At 44.5% G+C, this 21,146-nt stretch overlaps 1 protein-coding gene across 6 annotated transcripts in view; it reads left to right on the forward strand.

Moving 5' to 3' along the window:
- The window catches only part of KCNAB2 (potassium voltage-gated channel subfamily A regulatory beta subunit 2), a 420,882-nt gene extending 400,408 nt beyond the window's left edge, over positions 1 to 20,474 (forward strand). For all 6 annotated transcript variants that reach the window (XM_068240498.1, XM_068240500.1, XM_068240499.1 and 3 more), the window contains 4 exons: positions 2,530 to 2,624; positions 9,178 to 9,298; positions 15,309 to 15,397; positions 16,815 to 20,474. In XM_068240498.1, the coding sequence (XP_068096599.1) occupies positions 2,530 to 2,624; positions 9,178 to 9,298; positions 15,309 to 15,397; positions 16,815 to 16,904 (395 nt within the window). In that variant the 3' untranslated portion in view covers positions 16,905 to 20,474. The remainder of the gene's footprint in view (positions 1 to 2,529; positions 2,625 to 9,177; positions 9,299 to 15,308; positions 15,398 to 16,814) is intronic.
- The last annotated feature ends 672 nt before the right edge of the window (positions 20,475 to 21,146 follow it).

Here is a 21,146-nt window from a genome sequence, read left to right on the forward strand (position 1 = left end):
TGGGGTGAATCTGGCAAATGTTTGTAGAGTGGTCAATAAAACATACTGCATATTTTTGTATTCTTTAAGTAAAGACTAAAGGTTCAACAGTGTTCAATATTTTTGCCCAGTTACACTTTTGAGTAGGCAAAGCATCTAATCATTCTTACATTTAAGTAAAATTTTAACACTTGCAATCTATAAATAATCATGTATTTTGATTGACATGAAGGGCAAAACTAATTGATAAGCAATGTTGGGTCATTGATAGTAAAGCAATCTCTTGCACAATGGATGTAAGATCAATAATTTTACAATGGAAAACCACACTAATTATATTTGTTGATTCCTACTGTATTTTTATCATGTACAGATCGCGTGTGCAAAACCCTCATTGCAATTATTAAAAGACAGTCAATGCAAACTTTTTCGTCTAACAGAGCTAGCAGGGCCGCCATCAGAATTTTTGGGGCCCCTCACACATAATCAGGCCTGGGTCCACCCACTGGTTGCTGTGCCTGCCCACTAGCCACCCCACCCCGTGTCCTTGTGCGAAGTGCGCTGCGGTGAAAAATGTGCATGTCTCCGACACTGAAGAAAGCGACATGCACAGCGTGATGCGGCAAAAAGTGGGCGTGACCATGGCATGTTGCAGGTGGGGCCAAATACTAGCAAAATACCGGTAGTCCCCGGTTAACAAAGGAGATAGGGACTTGTAGGTCAGTTTTTATCCTTTATCCGTTTTCTTTTGTCGCCCTCTTTTCTTCCTGTGCCTCTTTTGTCCCCCTCTGGCTCACCTCAGTTTGTGTCCCTCTGTGTGACCTCATGTTCCCGTCTCATCTCTTTTCTCCCTGTGCCTCTTTTGTCCGCCTCTGTTCCCCCTGTACCTCTTTTATCTCCCTGTGTTACCTCTTGTCCCCTTCTGTCTCAACTCGTTCCCCTGCCCTAGCCTGGTTTATGTGCTCCCGGTATAGGTATCCAGGCATAGGTGCACCCAGTATATGTAGCCAGGTATAGGTTCCTCCAGTATAAGTAGCCAGCTATAGGTGGTGCCCCAGTATAGGTAGCCTGGTATGGGTGGTGCACCAGTATAGGTTAGCCAGGTACAGGTGCCCCCAGTATAGATAGCAAGCTATAGGCTCCCCGGTATAAGTAGCCAAGTATAGGTGGTGCCCCAGTATAGGTAGCTAGGTATAGGTGGTTCCAGCCCCAGTATAGGTAGCCAGGTATAGGTGGTGGCCCAGTATAGGTAGCCAGGTATAGGTGGTGCCCCAGTATAGGTAGCTAGGTATAGGTGGTTCCAGCCCCAGTATAGGTAGCCAGGTATAGGTGGTGGCCCAGTATAGGTAGCCTGTAGCCAGATATAGGTGGTGCCCCAGTATAGAAATTCCGCTGTGCCAGGCTCACTCATCTGCTCCCCACATTCAAGCGCTGATTGACATCATCACTCTTTTCTCAGTGCTGGAACCCGGTGTGCTAGATAGTGAGCCACAGGCCTGCAGCCAGCACATGCAGCCCTTACAGTGCTTTGGGGAGGCCCAGGGCCCCCAGAAGCCCGGGGCCCCTCACTGCAGTGTCAGTTGTCCCCCCCTGATGGCTGCCCTGGCTAGCACTGTTCAGAAATTGTTATTATTGTATTGACATTACTGTACTTGTTTGCACTATGGTCATTAGATTGATCATAATATTGATCAAATGACGATCGGAAAAAAAAAATCTTCTGATAATTGTATAGTGCATGGTTAGCTTAATGCAGTCCATTTGCATTTGTCTAAGTGCTTTGGGCGACTAAAGACAAACACGTATATCGCGCTTTTCTCATGGCGGACTCAAAGCGCCAGAGCTGCAGCCACTAGGACGCGCTCTATAGGCAGTAGCAATGTTAGGGAGACTTGCCTAAGGTCTCCTGATGAATAGGTGCTGGCTTACTGATCAGGCAGAGCCGAGATTTGAACCCGGGTCTCCTGTGTCAGGGGCATAGCCCTTAACCATTACACTATCCAGCACCTTCTACTTAGCTGGCACAATAATTTGGTGCCTTTTGTGCAGATAGACCAGGCCTGGGCAAACTTGGCCCTCCAGCTGTTAAGGAACTACAAGTCCCACAATGCATTGCAGGAGTCTGACAGCCACAGTCATGACTCATAAAGGCAAATGCATCGTGGGACTTGTAGTTCCTTAACAGCTGGACGGCCAAGTTTGCCCAGGCCTGAGCTAGACAGAGCATTTGCACTGGCATCCCTGATGTCGACCCGGAGAACCTGACCATTTCATCTACATTTATTTGGTTTGCACATACAATTTGATACACATTTGGCAAATATTTTAAATACCTATTTGTATCCTACATTGTGGTCTTGGATATTTTTAGGTTGGGTGTGGTAAATGGAAACATTACTAGATTATAGAATAGGTGGCCATTCTTTTTTGTCACTGTTATTAATATTATGGATTTATCTAGTGCAATCATCTCTTTTAGCACTGTACAGAGTGGTATTAATGCACTGACCTTACCCTGCATTCCATACGCCTTGTTCTTCTTTCCTCTAGGAGTGGGTGCTATGACGTGGTCTCCACTGGCATGCGGAATAGTTTCTGGAAAATATGATGGTGGTATTCCGCCATATTCTAGAGCCTCACTGAAGGTAAATAGATTTTTTTTTTGTATTAATATTATTACAGCTAATATTTATAGGGGACCATTATCATATGGGGATGAGTGCATAGTGAGAAATAAGTATGGAGTTAAAATACATGCATAGTTCATAGATACTATTTATACTCAAATATGAACTAATTTAAGATAAACTAATCTTTCCTTATTTACCTGAGACAACAATTAAAATTGGTTGACTTGATAAGAAATGAAGTAGAACTTTTAACCTCCCTGGCGGTATGATATGTGCGGCTGCGTGGCCGCGGGAGGGTTTTTTTCAAAAAAAAATTTTAAGCATGTAGCTAGCCTAGCGCTAGCTACATGCTTCCCCCCCTCCCAGCGGCATCCCCCCGTATCTTTCGATCGCCGCCGGTGTAATGTCAGATATTGCAGCCCGGAAGCAGCCTTCCTCACTGAGTATTGCGCATGCTCAGTGGGAAGTTAGACATTATTTACCTGAAATATCTCCGCTTCCGCACCACGTACACTCCCGAAATTTTCAGGGGAGGGAGGGGACCCCCAGATCTAGCTCTGTGTCGAATTGCAGCCCCCTAGCCCCGCTAGTTCCCAAGATAGGTTTGCTGCAATCAGTCTCGGGAACCAGCCAGGCTCGGGGGCTGCAATTTGGCACAAAGCTAGATCTGGGGGTCCCCTCCTTCCCCTGAAAATTTTGGGCGTGTACGTGGTGCGGAAGCGGATATATTTAGGACGTTTTACGTGACTGCACGATTTAATGGGACGCAGGCTCCTACTGCGCATGCGGGGCTGCACAGAGTGCGGGGCTGCAATAGCTGACATTTATTTATTGTATTTATAAAGCGCCAACATATTACGCAGCGCTGAATTACATTACATTACACTGGCAGCGCTTGCCCATAAGGAAATCCTGTTCTGAACGGGATTTCCTTGAGGGCTTCCCCCGTCGCCATGGCGACGAACAGAGTGACGTCGCCGGTGTCGTGACGTCACAGGGAATCCCGATCCATCCCATAGCGCAGCCTGGCAAGGTGTATGCGGGGGGGGGCTGTATTGCGGTGGGTAGCGTCGCATCGGCGGCGGCGATCATACCATACACGCAGCTAGCAAAGTGCTAGCTGCGTGTTTGAAAAAAAAAATTATGTAAATCGGCCCAGCAGGGCCTGAGCGGCACCCTCCGGCGGCTTACCCCATGTCACACACGGGGTTACCGCCAAGGAGGTTAAGTATCCATCATAGCTCCCACTCATACACTAGTTCCACTGAATTGGTTGCATCATCACTCTTGTCCCCCAACCAGGTCTGTTACCAGCCATGCATGGCTACTAGTCCCACCCCTCCCCCCATATTGCAGTATGTAGAGTACTTTTCCAATACTGAAGCTGCTGTTGCCCCTCCCTTCCCACAAACGTACTAATGGAGAGCGGAGTGGAGGGTCTATCCCTTTTCACCCCCTCATTCTGCCAGTGGTTACCCACTCCCCTTCTTTAAAACACAGTTTTAGGCAGTGAGGTGCTGGCTGGAGAGTTAGGACATCGCTGCGTCTCCCGTGTTCCACTGTTGGCATGGTTTCTTCTCCTGCAAAAGCCATGTAGCTTTGTTTGGAGTCTCACACTCCTTTGCCAATAGGAAGCTTCATATCAGCAGTGGACAGCAGGTTTCAAAGCAAGCAGCAGAAGGCATAGCAGCCAGGTTTCAGAGGACAAGTAGGCAGAGGGTGGCCAATAAAAGGAGCTGCCAATGGAACACATGAGAGGTAGCGATGCCTTCACCCTCCAGTATGAGTTACATGGTGATCACTGGAGAACTGTCACGCAAAGCAATCCTAAAAGCTTGTCTTGGGCAATAGTAATGTATAATGTGTACATTATTGTTTAATGCCGTTAATACATTGTACAATCTGGATGTACAGACTTTATCTACATTTTCTGTGGCAATGCAAAGAGTCTACATTACATATATGTTGCTATAATTGTTCAAGAAAGTTGTATAGCGTTTGCATAAGCTAAAAATGCCTACAGATATTAATTGACTTTATTATAGGATTGAGTAATGATCTGATGTCTGTAGGTGGTCATTACTAGACCTCCCACTGCTGATCCACATTTAGGTCCCCCAAGACCTGATGTTGCAAAAGATCTTCTACTTCCAGGGCCGGATTTACCATAAGGCACTGTAGGCACATGCCTACAAGCGTCTGATGATGGAAAGACAGCTCACTCCCCTCCCCAGGAACCTTCCCTATGCAGAGTGCTGTTGACAGTGTAAATGAGAGGTTACTCACCCTGCTCTCGGCATTCCACTGACAAGATCTACCTTCAGTCAGGACCTCTAGCTACTTAATACACTGAGGTTCCTTTAGCTACCTAATACTTGAGGGCACCTCTAGCTACTTAATACTGAGGGTACTTCTGGATACCTAATACTAAGGGGCACCTGTAGCTACCTATGATGGGCAAGGGACATAAGGGAGAAGTGACAGCGGGGGCAGCCAGCACACTTGCGGTGCAGTTTGGATGGGGTTTGTAGGTTCATGTTGGGTGAATTCTAGGGTGCCAGAACATCTGTCCTATAAGCTCCTCTACTTCTCTCTACTTCTCTACTTCTCTTTCCACATAGGGAACAACTTGCAATAGGTGCACCCACCTAATCATGTAAGTGTGTTTAAGCTATTTTGGTTCCTGGATGTAGAAACTACGTCCAGGAACCATGCGCGCTCCCGCGGACGATCGTGCGCATGGACACGCACTTCCGGCCCACGGTTCGTTAGTCAGGCAATCGGTGAATCGGGCTATGGTGCCTGATCACTGATTCCTCTCCCCCGCTGAAAAAGCGACAGCTTTTCTCGGAAGCTTCGCTTTTTCTGGTTGCAACGTCCCCCATGCATCCCTCTAAGCGTATGTTACGCTTAGGCCTGGTTCACATTAGCGGTCGCCGTCCGGAATCGCCGTGCCGGAGCCGGACCGCATGCGGAACGGACGGAACGGACGCACGGCATAACAATGAAAGTCTATGCGTCCGTTCACATGCGTCCGTTTCGTCCGGACCGGATCCAGACCGGATCCGGACTCCGGCGTAAGACCCAACATGCGCTATTTTTTGGTCCGGCTCCTCCGGCAGACGTATCCGGAGCGGAGCCGGACTGCACCATCCGGCCAATACAAACCAATGAGAACCGGAGAGCGCACAACACACTGGCTATAAAATCCGGATGTTCTACCCCACTTCCTATGCGTATTGTAGCGGCGATTTTGGATGGGGACACATGGGCAAGCATTTTGGAGTGGAGCAGCAGTGACTTTAAACGTGCTGGAGATGTTGGCAGTATGTCGGAGGTGGAGGTGAGTGCTAAACAGCGGAGGGCCTGATTCCACAGGTCCACCTTCTGCTGACCTCCCAGACCCCAACATTTTTATTTTATTTCTACTAGCTTTTGCCAAACGGATCCGGATCGCATCCTGATGAACACCTGATGCAAACTGACCGGATCCGGATCAGATCCGGATCAGAACCGTACGGTTCCGATCGGTCCGTTTGGCAGAGAACCGCAAGTGTGAACCAGGCCTAAGAATGACGACATTTAAACAAACTCATGGCCGCTATCTTGTGGCCAAAAAGTAAAACTACAACTTAAAGTAAAAAAAAATAAAACTCAACACACATTTACATTATAAAACTATTGTTTACATCCCACCCTCCCAAACATACCCAAATAAAATTTGTAATATATAAAAAAAAAAAATACAATAAAAAAACAACAACATGTAAATATTTACCTAAGGGCAGTGGCGTAGCTAAGGCGCTATGGGCCCTGGTGCAAGTTTTACATGGGGTCCCCCCAAGCACTCTATACATAACAATTGATACGGCGCACCAAAACCTGACAAGGACAACAACAGTGTTAGAGGTGCAAGAAGGGGATGGGGAACAGTTTGCTAATGATTATTACTATTTAAAGCATCTATAGAAGTGATTATTACCAACACAGGGCCAATAGAGAGCTAATATTGTGATTGAGGGAGGGCCCCTCGGGACCCCTCTGACCCAAGGGCCCCGATGCGGTCGCTACCTCTGCACCCACTATTGCTACGCCACTGCCTAGGGGTCTAAACTTTTTAAATATCAATGTAAAGATGAAATATTTCTATATTTTTTTTTTATTTTAAACTTGTAAATGGTGATAGATGCAAAACGGAAAAAATGCACCATTATTTCCAAATAAAATATTGTCGCCATACATTGTGATAGGGACATCATTTTAACGGTGTAATAACCGGGACATATTGGCAAATACAATACGTGAGTTTTAATTATGGAGGCATGTATTACCGTATATACTCGCATACAAGCCGAATTTTTGACCCCCAAAAAGGGGGCCAAAAGTTGGGGGTTCGGCTTGTATGCGAGTCATGGTGGTCCGCGGGTCCCCCCCCCCTCCGCTGGTCCGCGGGTCCCCCGCTCCCCCCATGGCCGCCGCCGCTATTACCTGGCTGCATCTTCTATTTCAATCTCCGTTCTTGTAAACATTCAGAGCAGCGCGCCCGGCGCTGCTACTGTGACGAGGCAGGAAAGAGCGTCCTGTTACTATGGGAACCGCTCTTTCCTGGCTCGCCGCTCGTCACAGTAGCAGCGCCGGGCGCGCTGCTCTGAATGTTTACAAGAACGGAGATTGAAATAGAAGATGCAGCCAGGTAATAGCGGCGGCGGCCATGGGGAGCGGGGACTGTACTGGCTAAACTGGGGAACGTAACTAGCTTTACTGAGCGCTATACTAGCTAAACTGGGGCGCTATACTAGCTATACTGAGCACTATACTAGCTAAACTGGGGCACTATACTAGCTAAACTGGGGCACTATACTAGCTATACTGAGCACTATACTAGCTAAACTGGGGCACTATACTAGCTATACTGAGCACTATACTAGCTAAACTGGGGCACTATACTAGCTATACTGAGCACTATACTAGCTATACTGGGCACTATACTAGCTATACTGAGCACTATACTAGCTATACTGGGGCACTTTACTAGCTATACTGAGCACTATACTAGCTATACTGAGCACTATACTAGCTAAACTGGGGCACTATACTAGCTATACTGAGCGCTATACTGAGCACTATACTAGCTATACTGAGCACTATACTGAGCACTATACTAGCTAAACTGGGGCACTTTACTAGCTATACTGAGCACTATACTAGCTGTACTGGGCAGTATACTAGCTAAACTGGGGCACTTTACTAGCTATACTGAGCACTATACTAGCTATACTGAGCACTATACTAGCTATACTGGGCACTATACTAGCTATACTGGGGCACTACCTACCCATACTGGACACTTTACTAGCTATACTAAGACACACTCGGGGAATAAGGCGGCCAGCATTTCCTACCCCCGGCTTATATGGGGGTCAATCATTTTCCCCTGGTTTTTCAGGGAAAAGTTGGGGGGTCGGCTTATATGCGGGTCGGCTTATATGCGAGTATATACGGTATTTTAAAACTATAACTGCTGAAAACTGAGAAATAATGAATTTTTTCCATTTTTTCTTATTCTTCCTGTTAAAATGCACTTACAGTAAAGTGGCTCTTAGCAAAATGTACCCCCCAAAGAAAGCCTAATTGGTGGCGGAAAAAACAAGATATAGATCAGTTCACTGTGATAAGTAGTGATAAAGTTATAGGCTAATGAATGGGAGGTGAACATTGCTCAAGTGAAAACGACGGAACGCAAATGGGTTAAAGGAATACTATCGATACCCAAGTGTTCTAAAATGACAGTGTGCAAATAATGTCTAAGTAGCTGTGTAAACATTTACCTACTTTTCATGTTAAATATCAGAGGCAAAAACTGTAATTTATTGAGGGTAGGATTTTGCTATATTGGGACAAATCAATTGCAGAAGGGGTGTCTGCTTCAATGCACAGCCAGAGTTGCATATCAGACTACAGAAAGCAAATATCAAACATATCAAACTCTGAAAGCAAAAACAGTATGAAAAAGCTGTGACAATTAGTTACATTTCCTCTGCTCTCTTCAGACACCTCAGTCAGAAACACAGGCAGCTGCAGCTGTCGGGAGCTTTCTCTCTGTCACACACAGAGCTACACATAGAGTTTACTGATCAAGTGTGAGGGGAATTCCCCCTCTCCTTGGCTCAGTCAGCCATCAGTTTTGGCGTCAGTAAACTTTGAAAGTATTTTGCTAACAGTAAACAATGAAGTTGCTACTAAAATGTATACACCAGTACTTAGCAGCACTTCCCAAACAATTCCTGTGTCAATTGAAAAAAATATGTGAATCGATAGTATTCCTTTAATGATCTTTGCAGGGAGAAGAGCTGGTAGTCAAATCAGTTATTATTTCATGACGAAGGTAGTGTAACGATCAGGTCAGGATATGGGAAACCTCTTTATACTCTGCGGTTAAAGAATTGACTTACAGCTCTGACATATCATTTTCATTTCCCAGAATGCATTATTCTGTATAGCAGTGACTTATTCACAGGATTTCCTGTAAGCTGTGTTTTGTTTTTAAAAGCTGTGCATTATTTTCCAGGGTTATCAGTGGTTAAAGGACAAGATATTGAGTGAAGAAGGAAGACGGCAACAAGCTAAGCTTAAAGAGCTTCAAGCCATTGCAGAGCGACTGGGCTGCACGCTTCCCCAGTTAGCTATTGGTGAGTAGTTACATATGGACAAGCATTTTCTTGATAAGGGAAAGATCAGAAAAAAGCTGAAGATCATAGAAGATCAATTCTTCCTGGCTCTGTGCATCTGTCACGGTGGATTACACTGACCTTTAATGGCAGCAGACAGACTTAAGCTTTGCACAGTTCGCCTCATTCTTAGTAGTCCCACTGCATGATAAGCACACGTACAGTACAGATCTGCAATCTAAAGGTCCGTGTGGGGAAAAGATAGTCGTAAGAAAAATTGAAAATATTTAGTTCTCTGTTGAAAGGTTGTGTGGGTAAAGCTGCCATAGAAGCGGAACGATAACTGAATTTATTGATCTCACGACCATAATGGTATCAGATAAATACTGGGTTTGAGTGGGTGGTCTTCTGATGAGAAATGTATTTTACTCTCCTCTCAGAACACTAAGAACAGTGTAATGCAAATCGTTTAGAGTATTCATTGACTCCATTTTCCATTATTTCCTCAAAGTGGCATAAAACTCTGACATAACATTCAATAAAAATGTGTTTTCCTACTTTTTGTTACCCGTACAGTTACCATATTTGTTTTTGTGCACACGTAATGTTGGGCTTGATTCACAAAGCTGCGCTGCTATAGTGCAGCTTAATGAGTTCAGAGTGTTATAATTGCCTGCGCACGATATGCAACCATAGCGTGCGCAGTGAAATTACGCATATATAGGGCGCTTCATTACTCTTAACGAGCTCTCCACTGTACCTGCCCAGAGCCCGACGGGTTCAGTAGCTTCAAAGTACCAGATTCCTGCACTTTGGCCCTGTAGGCTGCCTGTCAAGTGTCTCTGCACTCATTAAAGGACACCCGAGGTGAAAATAAACTAATTAAATAAACGATTGTATCTAACTTCCTTCTTCTAAAAATGACTTTTTACGATATTCCACTGTTTTATGTTTAAATCTACTTTATACGATTGTACTGTTTTATTTACTGTTTATTTACTGTTTTTTTTGCTCAATGACACTGAAGTATGCCAGAGCTAAAATCTATGAACTATTGATCCTTTTTATCTTTTTCCTGCTTGCAGAAGCCATTTTCTGCTAGAAAAGTGTTTTATGGTTGGAATTTCTAATCAGTCAGGCTCTTTCAGTCAGAGAAAGAAAAAAAGGAACACAGCATAGTTATTTGTGTGCTAGGCACTGTACATACCCATGTCTATCTCATCATGTCACGTCACCTTGGGTATACTTTTAGCTGCGCTGCTGTAGTAGTAGCTTTGTGAATCAAGCCCATTGTCGGTTTTACAAATTACAAGTTCCCAAATTACAGTTTATTTGCTCTGAAAGCTGCCATTGCATTTTCTTGAATAGCTGCTGTATTTATATATTCAAATCTATCTAGTGATTACTTCTCAGCTCTCTACTTCTACAGCAGAGAGAGTTTATTTTCAGCACAGCTAGGAATGTAGCAGACAATGAAAGGTAAACAAAAGATAATGTTATCACCTCTTTGGATGTGGCCAGAAGCTGCCCACTGAAGCAAGGAGCTTTCCACTGAAGAACTGTGTTTAACTGGTTGAATGCTGTTCTGCTACAAATTATGTTATAGTAGTAGATTTAATGCTGTAAATAATCTTTTAGAGCAAAGAAGAAATGCTAAGATTCATACCACTTTAACCACTTGAGGACCACAGTCTTTTTGTCCCTTAAGGACCAGAGCCTTTTTTTTCCATTCAGACCATTGCAGCTTTCACGGTTTATTGCTCGGTCATACAACCTACCACCTAAATTAATTTTACCTCCTTTTCTTGTCACTAATACAGCTTTCTTTTGGTGCTATTTGATTGCTGCTGCGAGTTTTAGTTTTTATTATATTCATCAAAAAAGACATGCATTTTTTCAAAAAAATGATTTTTTTTTTTAACTTCCTGTGCTGACATTTTTCAAATAAAGTAAAATTGCTGTATACATTTTTGTCCAAATTTATTGTGCTACATGTCTTTGATAAAAAAAAAAAAAAAAACATTCAGTGTATATTTATTGGTTTGGGTAAAAGTTATAACGTTTACAAACTATGGTGCAAAAAGTGAATTTTCCCATTTTGAAGCATCTCTGACTTTTCTGAACACCTGTCATGTTTCATGAGGTGCTAAAATTCCAGGAGAGTATAAATACCCCCCAAATGACCGCATTTTGGAAAGAAGACATCCCAAAGTATTCACTGAGAGGCATGGTGAGTTCATAGAAGATTTTATTTTTTTGTCACAAGTTAGCGGAAAATAACTTGTGACAAAAAATAAAATCTTCTATGAACTCACCATACTCCTAACGGAATACCTTTGGGTGTCTTCTTTCTAAAATGGGATCATTTGTGGGGTTCCTATACTGCCCTGGCATTTTAGGGGCCCTAAACCGTGAGGAGTAGTCTTGAACCCAAATGTCTCAAAATGACCTGTGAAATCCTAAAGGTACTCATTGGACTTTGGGCCCCTTAGCGCAGTTAGGCTGCAAAAAAGTGCCACACATTTGGTACTGCCGTGCTCAGAAGAAGTAGTATAATGTGTTTTGGGGTGTATTTTTACATATACCCATGCTGGGTGGGAGAAATATCTCTGTAAATGACAAATTTTTGATTTTTTTTTTTACACACAATTTTAAATTTACAGAGAGATTTCTTCCTCCCAGCATGGGTATGTGTAAAAATACACCCCAAAACACATTATACTACTTCTCCTGAGTACGGTGATACCACATGTGTGACACTTTTTTGCAGCCTAGGTGCGCTAAGGGGCCCAACGTCCTATTCACAGGTCATTTTGAGGCATTTGTTTTCTAGACTACTCCTCACGGTTTAGGGCCCCTAAAATGCCAGGGCAGTATAGGAACCCCACAGGTGACCCCATTTTAGAAAGAAGACACCCCAAGGTATTCCGTTAAGTGTATGGTGAGTTTATAGAAGATTTTTTTTGTCACAAGTTAGTGAAAAATGACACTTTTTGAAAAACACAATAAAAATCAATTTCCGCTAACTTTTGACAAAAAAGTAAAATCTTCTATGAACTCGTCATACACCTAACAGAATACCTTGGGGTGTCTTTTTTCTAAAATGAGGTCACTTGTGGGGTTCCTATACTGCCCTGGCATTTTTGGGGCCCAAAACCGTGAGTAGTCTGGAAACCAAATGCCTCAAAATGACTGTTCAGGGGTATAAGCATCTGCAAATTTTGATGACAGGTGGTCTATGAGGGGGCGAATTTTGTGGAACCGGTCATAAGCAGGGTGGCCTCTTAGATGACAGGTTGTATTGGGCCTGATCTGATGGATAGGAGTGCTAGGGGGGTGACAGGAGGTGATTGATGGGTGTCTCAGGGGGTGGTTAGAGGGGAAAATAGATGCAATCAATGCACTGGGGAGGTGATCGGAAGGGGATCTGAGGGTTTGGCCGAGTGATCAGGAGCCCACACGGGGCAAATTAGGGCCTGATCTGATGGGTAGGTGTGCTAGGGGGTGACAGGAGGTGATTGATGGGTGTCTCAAGGTGTGATTAGAGGGGGAAATAGATGCAAGCAATGCACTGGCGAGGTGATCAGGGCTGGAGTCTGAGGGCATCCTGAGGGTGTGGGCGGGTGATTGGGTGCCCTAGGGGCAGATAGGGGTCTAATCTGATGGGTAACAGTGACAGGGGCTGATTGATGGGTGATCAGTGGGTGATTAGATGGCAGAACAGATGTAAACAATGCACTTTGGGGGTGATCTGAGGGTAGGTCTGCGGGCAATTTGATGGTGTGGGAGGGTGATCAGATGCCCGTAAGAGGCAGGTTAGGGTCTGATCTGATAAGTGGCAGTGACAGGTGGTGATTGACGGGTGATTGACAAGTGATTACAGGGGAGAATAGATGTATACAGTACACGGGGGGGAGGTCTGGGGGGTCTGAGGGTGTGGGCGGGTGATTGGGTGCCCTAGGGGCAGATAGGGGTCTGATCTGATTGGTAGCAGTGACAGGTGGTAACGGGGTGATTGATGGGTGATCAGTGGGTGATTAGATGGTAGAACAGATGTCAACAATGCACTTTGAAGGTGATCTAAGGGTAGGTCTACCAGCGATCTGATGGTGTGGGAGGGTTATCAGATGCCCGTAAGAGGCAGGTTAGGGTCTGATCTGATAAGTGGCAGTGACAGGTGGTGATTGACTGGTGAATGATAGGTGATTTCAGGGGAGGATAGATGTATACAGTACACGGGGGGGGGGCTGGGGGGGTTCTGGGGAGGATCTAAGAGTGTGGGGGGTGATCAGGAGCCCCCAGGGGGGCAGTTTAGGGACTAATGAAAAAAATAGCATCGACAGATAGTGACAGGGAGTGATTGATGGGTGATTGGGTGCAAACAGGGGTCTGAGGGGTGGGCAGGGGGGGGATGTCTGAGGGGTGCTGTGGGCGATCAGAGGGAAGGGGGGGGGGGGAGATCAGTGTGCTTGGGTGCTTACCTTCGTGGCTGCAGCCTGCCCTGGTGGTCCCTCGATCACTGGGACCACCAGGACAGGAGGCAGCCTGTATAATACGCTTTGTATACATTACAAAGCATATTATACACTTTGTAGCGGCGATCTGTCAGCTAGTAACCCACCGGTGCTTCCGAACGGCCGGCGGGTTACAGCGCAAGGGGGGGCGGAGCCTCACACCAGCAGCTGATCGCGTCACGCATGACGCGATCGCCGCACAGCCACGCCTGCTGCCGCCGCCGATGGGCGTATTGCGGTCGATTGGGCCCAGCCCTTGCCGCCGCCCATCAGCTTAAAGGGAAGGTTCAGGGATTATTCCAAAAGAATAAAAATGCCCATCCACTTTCTAGGGCTTCCTCCAGCCCGTGGCAGGCAGGAGGTGCCTTCGGCGCCGCTCCGCATGCTCCCGGTGGCCTCCGGTGGCGCGGCGGCCAGGTCGGGCTTCTTGCGCGCTCCAAAATGCGCCTCACGCCGGCGCCCTGACGTCATCGGACGTCCTCTGGGCTGTACTGCGCAGGCTCAGAACTAATGAGCCTGCGCAGTACAGCCCGGAGGACGCCCGATGACGTCAGCACGCCGCTGTGAGGCGCATTTTGGAGCGCACAAGAAGCCCGACCTGGCTGCCGTCCTGGCCAGTTCGAGCGGGCCACCGGAGACCACCGGGAGCCTGCGGAGCGGCGCCGAGGGCACCTCCTGCCTGCCACGGGCTGGAGGAAGCCCCAGGTAAGTGGATGGGGATTTTTATTCTTTTGGGATAGTCCCTGATCCTTCCCTTTAAGGCGGTCGGCAAGTGGTTAAAGTGTAACAGAGATCAACATAACTAAAGATTCGATACTTACCCAGGGCTTCCTCCAGCCCCATAAGCTCGTTTGAGTCCCACACCGTCCTCCCGCGGTCTGCAGTTCAGCCGCTATCAGCCCCGGTAACAACACAGTTGCATCTAGTCTGATTCTTCTGCGCATGTGCGGACCTCCCACAAAAGACCCAGACTGGACGCGACTGAGCTGTTACCGGCGCTGATCACGGTTGAACGGCAGACTGCGGGAGGACGGCGTAGGACTCAGACGAGCTTATGGGGCTGGAGGAAACCACAGGTACGTATCAAATCTTTAGTTATGTTGATCTCTGGTTCACTTTAAATGAGGTAGGCCCTTGCTTTTAGAAATGGTTGGCAGAGCCATGGTTTGTAGACCCTATCACCATGTCTCTACTACTTTAAATTTAAAAATACCAGGCAGAATGTGCAAAATAAATCAGCTTTGACTGCCCATCTTACTCCAGCTTTTCCAGTAATTGTGCAGGGCTAAATTCTGACCACGTGAACACCTGATTTACCCGAACTGAGTTCCTGAGTTAGAGTTTTGTACAGATGCCTCAGTAGAAGCAGTTCAGGGATTCCAGGCAGCTTCTATGAGAATATACGATAAACAGCTTCTGTAATAGGCTCTTGTTAGTGACTTAGAGATCTTGTAATTGCTCACCACTTACAGACCGTTATGGGGCCAGTTGACTGAACTTCTATCTTGTGCTTGCAGCCTGGTGTCTGCGAAACGAAGGTGTCAGTTCTGTTTTATTAGGAGCTTCTAATGCTGACCAACTCCTGGAGAATATTGGAGCAATACAGGTTAGTTCCAAACTTTATTTCAAAGTGCATTCATTACCCCAGGAAGCCAAAAGCAGCCATTTTGTGCTGGCCTTCTTTGAGATGCCCACACACCAGGCACCAGAGGTATGACTGGGAAAAAGTGAAACTTGCCTCCAGAAAAGGGTCAGTCGCTTCTGTGTAAAGGATAAGCATTTTTTTCCCATGGTCATTAAAGCAATCAATTGGAGATTCCTGTTGCTTGCTTTTGTTGACAAGTATTACATTGTACAGGGTGGCATTTACTCTCCCTGCTGTCAGTTTGGTCTTCGGTTTAATGAAGCATTTGCTGCCTTATGAGAGTGTAACATGTTCAACAACGAATGCAGGCGAAACAGGTATCATTTAGCAGGAGATCACACGCACACAGCATGGATGGTGCCCGGAGACTGGCTGGCATCTGCCTGCATAATCCCGCATGTGAAAGGCAACTGGGCCGGTCTTTCTTGCGTGACCCGGAATTGGCAGCCCGCTGTACACTCTTGGTCTAACAGCATCCCCATACATAAAATGGTGTATATTACATTTATGCACATATCTGTGATCTGTACCTTAGGTCTGATCAGTGCTCTCCGCATATCATTTGTTCCTGTCTGTGCCTAGGAAGCCACAGGAATGGGATGGAACACATCAGATATGTGAGTAAAATGTGCACCCTGACTGTGCTTTTATAGTCATGGTCAGATGACCACTGCACCTTACAATACCTTTAATCTTAGATTTCATCTGCAAGGGCAGAAAGAATGAACATGGCCTTCTGCACACAGGCGGGCTAAGAAATAATAAATGGCAGAAGGTCATGGGTCATACTGTTTATGAAGGGAGTACATGCTGGTGTTGATGCTAGACTAGACAGCAAAGTGTGCAGCTGGAATTTAAAGTAAACACACACACATACACACACACACACACACGCGTGCGCTTCCTTCATTCCTGTTCAGACTCATTCAGTCCCTTCATTCCTGTTCAGACGCAGTCGTCCCAGGCTGCCTGGATCCTCCACTTAGGCATCCTGGTAATTCATCCTTGATGGCTAATAATTCAGCCAGTCAGGGGAACTGTGCATGTGTGTCTCTGCCGCACTTCCCTGTTGTGCCCCCCCCCCGTAGCCAGGAGTGTTCTGAGCCTGTGCAGGGAGTGCGACGTGGGAGTGTGTGTGGCCGTACTGTGCCGATTGGCCCCAACTAGGTGAATTACTGGGCCACCTAGTAGGGGATCTAGGCAGCAAGGAACCAAGGAGCCTTTACAGGGCTGTAGGAAGCCTCAGATAAATATTTTGATTTTTTTCTACCTCACAGGTACACTTTAAGTATGTTTTTATTGGTAATCTTGATGGTTTTCTTGATAAGCCATTAAAGTTCACTTTTCTGATTCTCTTTCCCTTTGTTTGATTCAACAGGTCCTTCCAAAACTATCGTCCTCTATAATTCATGAGATTGATAGTATTTTGGGTAACAAGCCATATAGCAAAAAAGACTACAGATCCTAATGCAGGAAACTGCATTCTGGGACTCACCTAGTTCTGCTCCAGTTCTATTTGCCTGCTTCAAGCTTTACTCAATCCAAGTGGAGTGCGGTTGTATCAGAGAAACACAACATTTCCAGATGACACCAGAAAAACTGATCAGAAGTATTATCAATGTGAAAATACCATGCGCTTGATGTATCCAAATCTATGCTAATATGTTTAGCTGCACAAAAAGTAGTCACATAGGCCAAGTGCTGTCTGTGGAAATGGATTATCTTTTGTTATTTTTTTAAAGTCACTTCATATCCACAAAGCAGGATTTTGTAGCCTCTTGTTTTTAAGTACCTTGTCAGATCACAGGAAGCCAGTGACATCACAGAAGCTTCCATTTTGTTGCCTGAATCCTCTGTGTTGCCATTGGCTACTAGGTGAGATGTGGACTTGAATGCACAAATAGGCCACCATGCTGAGTGATTCAGGCACTTAAATGTGTTCATCTCGGTGAACTCAATCTTAATTTGAGTATATCATTGACTGTTTATGATAGAAATCTGAGCTACCGCTATAGTGCAGTGCTCTGGTTTTTATATGTTGCGTATTAATACGTACTCATTATTTGTTCTCTTATATAGTAGAGAAAGAACTGGAATTTTACATACTGAGAAGTCTTTAATATTGCTTTACAGTTAAATTGTATACCTCATTGAGGGGAAGGTAGTGTCATTTAATAATTTTCTTTTTTTTATGCAAGTGTCTTTAAGAACAGTAATCGTTATGTGTTAAACTTTTTTCAGGTTGCTATTTTTCATGTTTTCATTGCATCTCAATCAGGGATCAGCATGGCAGGATTTTTTGTTGATGTGGCCTAGCACAGCTGACAGCCTTAAGTCCTCTCAGCAAAACCACTCAGAATTTTGAATTTGGAACAAACCTAATAATTTTTCCATCTTGGATTCTACTCCACTTCCTCTCCTGCATATTCTGAGTTAATGTTTGTACATCTGTCACTCTAAAAGAACTTGAAAGTGAACCTCCAACAGTTTTTTCCTCTACAGATATGGATATAGGCCTCGATTTACTAAGCAGTTTAGACTAGTCTACAGATGGTTTGGTGTAAATCAGTCGCATCAAAAGAATTTTCACTAATAATTATTGATAATTACCGAATGTTTTAGACCTGGTCTAAAATATTCAATAATTACACAATTCACAAAGGCAAACAAGTAGTGACCACACCCACTTTTTCTGACAGAGATTAGCCCATCTGATTTCTGTCTGTAAATTACTTCTGCAAGGTATTTTAGATGTGAGGATGGAGCTTTTTGAATAAATTATGCAGGAGTTTAATTGTATCCAGAGGAGATCACATCAGAGGAGAAGGATGCCAGCCATAGCTACCCGTATCTTTAGACCTCATACGGTAATTAGACCTACATACCAAATGTTTTAGACCAGGTCTAAAACATTCGGTAATTATTAGTGAATTCACTTTTGATGCGACTGATTGTTAGTTTACACCAAACCATCAGTAGACTAAAACCATCAGTAGACTAGTCTAAACTGCTTAGTGAATTGAGGCCATGGGGAAATATTATGTGACATTATTGGGGAGATGACAGTTTGTTTCCAGTCTTGAAAACTCCTAGGCTTTCACTTTTTAGAGAGGTTTGGGTCACCTTTGCAAAGATCACAGCTCAGTTCCTTTCCTGTTGAGTTAGGCTTTGCCGTGAAGATCATTTCCCATGGCCCATCTGTAGATCGCACCCACCACCTGGAAAGGTCAGAAGAGATCAGAAATAATTTTACTGGCTGCTTAGTGGGCACTTCATAGGTGTGCAAGAGCAATACATTGCAGAAAGGCTAGACCTTATTGTTCTTGGAGTAATTTTAACTCAATTGCTGGGGGGGGGTCTGTTTCTCCAGAAGCTTACAGAACATCTAATCTATTTTTAATGTATCCAAAGCTTAACAAAAATATTCAATAGCTTGTCTTTTAACTTGCTTAAATATGTTTACTTTCTTGGGAATGGTGACTTCAGTAGGGGCTTACACTAGTTTTGTAAACAAAGTACACTAGGAAGCATAAGGCAAACAACATGGTTAATTAAATCCGTTCAAACAGGATCTTTAAGGAGCGTACACACGCCAGACTTTTTCCAACTACGGGTCGGTCGCTCTGACAACAGTTGCACATGAGTACAAGCTGTTGTCAGACTGATGATCCGCCAAGCGGATCAGTCAAAACCAGCCTTATCAGTCTGACAACAGCTTGTTCTCGTGCGCAACTGTCATCAGAACGACCGCCCCACGGGCAGTTTGAAGAAGTCCAGCATGTGTACGCGCCTTTAAGTAGTTGGATGTTTAGGAAATGCATCATTAAACTATGCACTGTTATATTAAATAAACATCTAGGTCCTTAACGTGTGAATGGCAAAGGCAACCATTTTGAATTTATTTATCTTTAATGGCAGTGAAATTTGACCATCATGCCTTAGTAGTGGCACTATATCCTCCTTTTGTATGCCCATTCATAACTGTGTTCCTATCAAGACATCATTTTAAATTAAGTAAGGATAATACTCAATTTGTATCAGTTAAAACTAAACTAAGATCGATCTTTGTGGTTAATTAAAAAAAAAAAGTAAAAAAAAAAAGAGTTCATTACATGTACTTTTTAAAATTCTGAGCAGTAATGGACTTCTTCATTAACCTCTCATCTCAAGATTAGGGGTGGGAAAACTCCTCATCAGTGCTGTTCTCCACTAGCTGTAGGTTTGGTTGTGAGAGAGGTTTCTATGGTCCAGTAGTTGATTTTGGGCTTGTGCACAGTATCATGCTCGGGAAAGGGGCATGTACAGGAGCTGATGGAAAGCTCTGAGCTGGGAACATGGAGACAAGTGAAGTTTACACAGATTAGCTCTTCTACCTTTGATTTAGGCTGGTTTCACACCAGGACGTTGCGTTTTAGGGGACGTTATGGTCGCATAACGTGCCCCTAACGCAACGCCTGGTGCTCTCTGCTGTGGACGTCAGAGTGAGCCGCGTTGTGCAGCTCACTCTGGCGTCCGTGATGCCGTGATTCGTACTCTTGGACGCATGCGGCATCACATGGTCCTGCCCAGGCCAATCGCCGCACAGAGCGGCCGCTACAGGAAGTAAACACTGCACGTCACTGAGTGCAGGCAGTGAATATTAATTAGCCATGTGCCTGGCCGCTCTCCGCTCCTCCCCAACGTTACTGAGCATGTGTAAGCAGTCTAACGCGGCTCTGCCGCTTATAAAGTACTGCATGCAGTACGTTGTCTTATGGCGCAGCGTTACACTGTAACGCAACGTGGGCTGTGAACAGCCCATTGATTTTTCATTGCTGTGGGGTGCGTTACAGGCTGCTCTAACGTGCGCCTGTAACGTCCCACTGTGAAACCAGCCTTAACCATAAGGGATTCCCGAATTAGTTTAAATATGTTTACATTCTACAGTCCTGAAAATAACCTAAGAATTTTTTTATGTCGTGGTTTGCTTTTCAAAATACATATTTTTGTATATCTTTAAGTTTGACTTTTTTTTTAGAGTGGAGTACAGTACATTAGACTGGATTAATCTTTGTGTTTTAATCTATTTTTGAAGCACAGCTATTTTTAGTTAATACTTAAAATATTTTTTTACACAGATAACAAATTTAGCAGGCTTTATTTTTTCTTTAGGTCTGTAAAGGGTTTGATCAAACTATTTGGGTTTCTTTTGTTTCATTCTATGCTCGCATATGTCTTGATAAAGGATGGTTATTTCATTTAAACATAGACAGACTTTTCTCCCTCTACAGGCCAAAATTAGTATTGCAGATTGCCTTTTGATATTCAGTCTGAGACAAGGCAAGTAAACCACAAATCTTTAATTAAACTATTAAATAGTAATGTATTTGAATTGGTCTGTCATAGACAGGAGTCTTTTTGCAGGGTGCGCATTTAGCCTGGTCTTGTAGTTGCCATTTTATGCTTGTGGAGGTCAAACTACGAAAGGGAATTTCTGTAAAATCATTTTAATCAGAAGTTCTGTAAAGCTAATTTGAACAACGTTTATGTTTTATCTCCTGTAAATGTAAGTTTGAATACATGTTTTAAACTACTCTCTAATCATGAAGTTATACTTCTTAGCCTTATAGGAATAATCTGAATATTGAAAATAACAGCAGAGTACAAAGACTAGAATTCCTTTACTAGCAAGGCAATCTGGATGGCAAACACCATGATATATTGAACCATT

Source organism: Hyperolius riggenbachi, chromosome 6, assembly GCF_040937935.1.
Source record: "Hyperolius riggenbachi isolate aHypRig1 chromosome 6, aHypRig1.pri, whole genome shotgun sequence".
NCBI lineage: Eukaryota > Metazoa > Chordata > Amphibia > Anura > Hyperoliidae > Hyperolius > Hyperolius riggenbachi.